General features: G+C 33.2%; 1 protein-coding gene across 1 annotated transcript in view; it reads left to right on the top strand.

Annotated features, from left to right (window-relative positions):
• Window positions 1-2577, top strand: part of LOC108851169 (cytochrome P450 76A1) — a 13140-nt gene extending 10563 nt beyond the window's left edge. Inside the window, exons 2-3 of the mRNA XM_018624584.2 lie at window positions 1184-1596; window positions 1800-2577. Coding sequence (XP_018480086.2) covers window positions 1184-1596; window positions 1800-2483 — 1097 coding nt within the window. The 3' untranslated portion in view covers window positions 2484-2577. The remainder of the gene's footprint in view (window positions 1-1183; window positions 1597-1799) is intronic.
• The last annotated feature ends 1074 nt before the right edge of the window (window positions 2578-3651 follow it).

The following is a 3651-nucleotide window of genomic DNA, read 5'->3' as shown; positions in this document are numbered from 1 at the left end:
ACAAAATTTGAAAAGACATGCTGATAAGTTTATATAAATCAGTTACGAGTGTTTTCTAAATTTTCTCATATCTTAAAAAATAATAAACTATGTAGAATGATGACATGGTTAGTATATAAATTATAACCTCGTTAAAACATAGCATACACGTAAGAACTAATTATTTTATTGAAGATATATGGTAAATTAAAAAAACAAAACACAAAATTAGTGTTTTCTATATTTTCTAAAATGCAGTTCAAAGCATACAATATGTAATTGTATGGTATGAATAACAAAGAAGTAGAATTATAACAAATGCTAGTGTATTCTTTGTGTAAAACTTATTTTATTCAATATTATCTATCAAATAGAATAATATAAAAGTTGATATGATATATCATATAAAAAAGTCACAACAAATTTTTGAGAAACAATCTAACCTGCTAAATGTATGATCTGATAAATACGATAAGAAAAATCAAAGATGAAGATCAGACCAAAATTTGGTTGGATGTTGTCAATACATTGATATAAGAATGATCTTGTTCCACGCTTTTTAACAATCAAAATGTTTTTCCACAGCGCTGCAATCACTTTTATTACCTACACGTTAAAAGTTCTCTAGACAATGATATATCATTTTCTTTGGTTAAATTTGTTCTCGAAAAGATTCATTTCAAAAAGTTTGCTCTGTCGAATAACTTGTGATAACCATTACAATGAAGATCGGAGCAAAATAAGTATATATCTGATTACAAAAGCTGGAAAAAATACAATAATATTCTTAGAAACTATGAAAGAAACAACGAGAATAAAAAATAATACTAAAAAAAGAATATTAGGAAAGAAATGAGGAAAGCCACACCAACGCAGGCACACATAAGAATCTTTCTTTTTCTCTCTGATTAGCGGCTAGGGTTTAAATGTTATTGAAAGGAATATAAACTCTTACAAAAGTATATTCCGGCTATGGAAGTTTTGGATAATAGTTCGAAGTTTCAAAAGTCAAGTAAAACACCAAAAATAATCAAATGTTCTTTTAAAAACTATTAGGTTGATATACAGTATACATGGATCATTAATGTTAAGAAAACAGTTTTAAGTTTGCTAAAAACTAAGAAAAAATTAATCAATATGTTGATCATGAAAGTAATAATAAAACGTGTACATATCTATACATACTTTACATATGTATCTGCAGGTACAAAAGCTATCGACGTGGGGAGGTATTTCTTCTTGATGGCATTTAACCTCATAGGAAACCTTATGTTCTCAAGAGATTTGCTTGACCCCGAATCAAAAAGAGGCTCCGAGTTTTTCTACCACACCGGAAAAGTTATGGAGTTCGCCGGAAAACCCAACATTGCCGATTTCTTTCCTCTCCTGAGGTTTATTGACCCACAAGGCATCAGAAGAAAAACGCAATATCACGTGGAACGTGCGTTTGAGATCGCCGGAGAGTTTATCAAAGAAAGAACTGAGGTAAGGGAGAAAGAACGGAGCAACGAGAAGACAAAGGATTACTTAGATGTTCTTCTCGAGTTTCGTGGTGGAGATGGAGTTGACGAAGAACCTTCTAGGTTCTCTTCAAGAGATATCAACGTTACTGTTTTCGTAAGTAATATATATTTATATTATGAATGTTCAATCTTAGGTGGTAATATACGTTCTATAGAAGATTATGAACGCCTGCACATACTGACTTAAAAAAAAAATCATTTTAGAAAAATTATTTCGTCTATACCAATTTTTAGAAACAGATATTATGTTTAATCATTACAGAAAAACGTAACGTCTAGACAATTTTTAACTGATAGGAAATGTTTACGGCGGGGACGGACACAACAACAAGCACGTTGGAGTGGGCATTAGCCGAGCTTCTACACAACCCAAGGACCCTAACCAAACTCCAAACCGAGCTCCGAACCTACTTCAGGTCCCCGAACAAGAGGCTCAGAGAAGAAGACCTTCCTAACCTCCCTTATCTCTCGGCGGTTATCATGGAAACCCTAAGGCTTCATCCACCTCTTCCTTTCCTGGTCCCACACAAGGCCATGTCTATTTGTCACATCTTCGACAAATACACTATCCCTAAAGAAACACAAGTCTTGGTCAATGTTTGGGCCATTGGCCGTGACCCTGCAACATGGGAGGACCCGAATATTTTCAAACCGGAGAGATTTATATCCGACCCGAATCCTAGAGACTTTAAAGGACAAGATTACGAGTTCTTACCGTTCGGGTCGGGTCGGCGGATGTGTCCGGCTTTGCCGTTGGCGTCACGGGTCTTGCCGTTAGCGATTGGGTCGATGGTGAGATCGTTTGATTGGGCCTTGCCTGATGGGCTCAAGGGAGTAGAAATGGATATGGGAGAGAGGATTGGTATTACATTGAAGAAAGCTGTTCCTTTGGAAGCGATTCCCACTCCTTATCGTGGGCACTTCAATCATCAAAACCTATCCTGTGTACTTACAGTAAAAAAGGATCTAAAAAGTGAGTAATTAACGTTATTTCAAGAATTTGATTGACGCTGTCGGTTCACCCGACATAGCTGATCTAGTGGTAAGTTAACCACATTTGGCGTTATGTTATGTCGTCCTTTTTTGTTGGTTTGAAATAAAAACTGAAACAGCTATTATGCTTATACGTAGCAAGCAATTACTACAATGTATGTATGCAAACGTGACATGCTACCATCAACTCATCGACGCTTCCAAAAGTCAGATACTTTTGGATCTCCCATCGCCAAAGACAAATTTAAAAATGGGAAAATTGGGAAAGTAGAATAAAAGGATTAGTAGATTGTCCATATACCATAATATGAACAAGAACTTGTCCACTTAACATAATATTTCTATTAAACCCAATTAAGCCTTTAATCTAAGTTTAAAACGATTTTTGTATTTCTTTTTATTTAAAAAAGTAAAAAGGTAAAAAAGTAAAAACATAAAAAATAAGTAAAAAGTAAAAAAAGTAAAACAAAAAGTAAAAAAGTAAAAAAAAGAGATAGTAAATAGCCAAAAGGGGATAATCGATTTACTTAGAACCCTAATTTCAACTTCTCTTTAAACGATAGGTAACACGTAAAATTTGGAAAAAAAATATATTTACAAATATTTTCTTAATTGATTTTGGAGAAATTTAAGAAATATGTAAATATTCCGAATTTGGTAGAATAAATATTCTGCTGCTTGTAGATTATAGATGTGATGGTAGATACGAGGGTATAATGTATAACCCGGCAATAGTAGGATACAATATTGTAGTAGATAACAAAATATTACCGCGGTAGATTATTAGTATTAGACAGACTCTGTGATTCCTCTTCTGTAGATATATAGGAAACCGTACTTCATGACATCTACCGTAGTTCAGATCATAAGCAAAACTGTAACTTATACTTTCTACCGTCGTAGAGGAATTAAGAACTAGTAGATTTTAAAATCTACTAGCGCAATATACGTAAGTAGTTAACCGAAATAGCAATCTACCAATCCGTAGATAGGAGATTTTGTTTTCTGTTGTCCGTAGATCAAAATATGAAATTGTGTTTCACTAATATTTAGTCAAACAAATTATTTTTCATATGATTGTTCAATGTTTATGTACATTTTGTATAAATTTTCATATTTTCTGGCTCTTAAAATAATTGATATGAATTTTTGAAGT

This window comes from Raphanus sativus, chromosome 4 (genome assembly GCF_000801105.2).
Source record: "Raphanus sativus cultivar WK10039 chromosome 4, ASM80110v3, whole genome shotgun sequence".
NCBI classification, from domain to species: Eukaryota; Viridiplantae; Streptophyta; class Magnoliopsida; order Brassicales; family Brassicaceae; genus Raphanus; species Raphanus sativus.
Note: the sequence above shows the minus strand (reverse complement) of the source record. Positions and strands in the feature narration are given on the sequence as shown.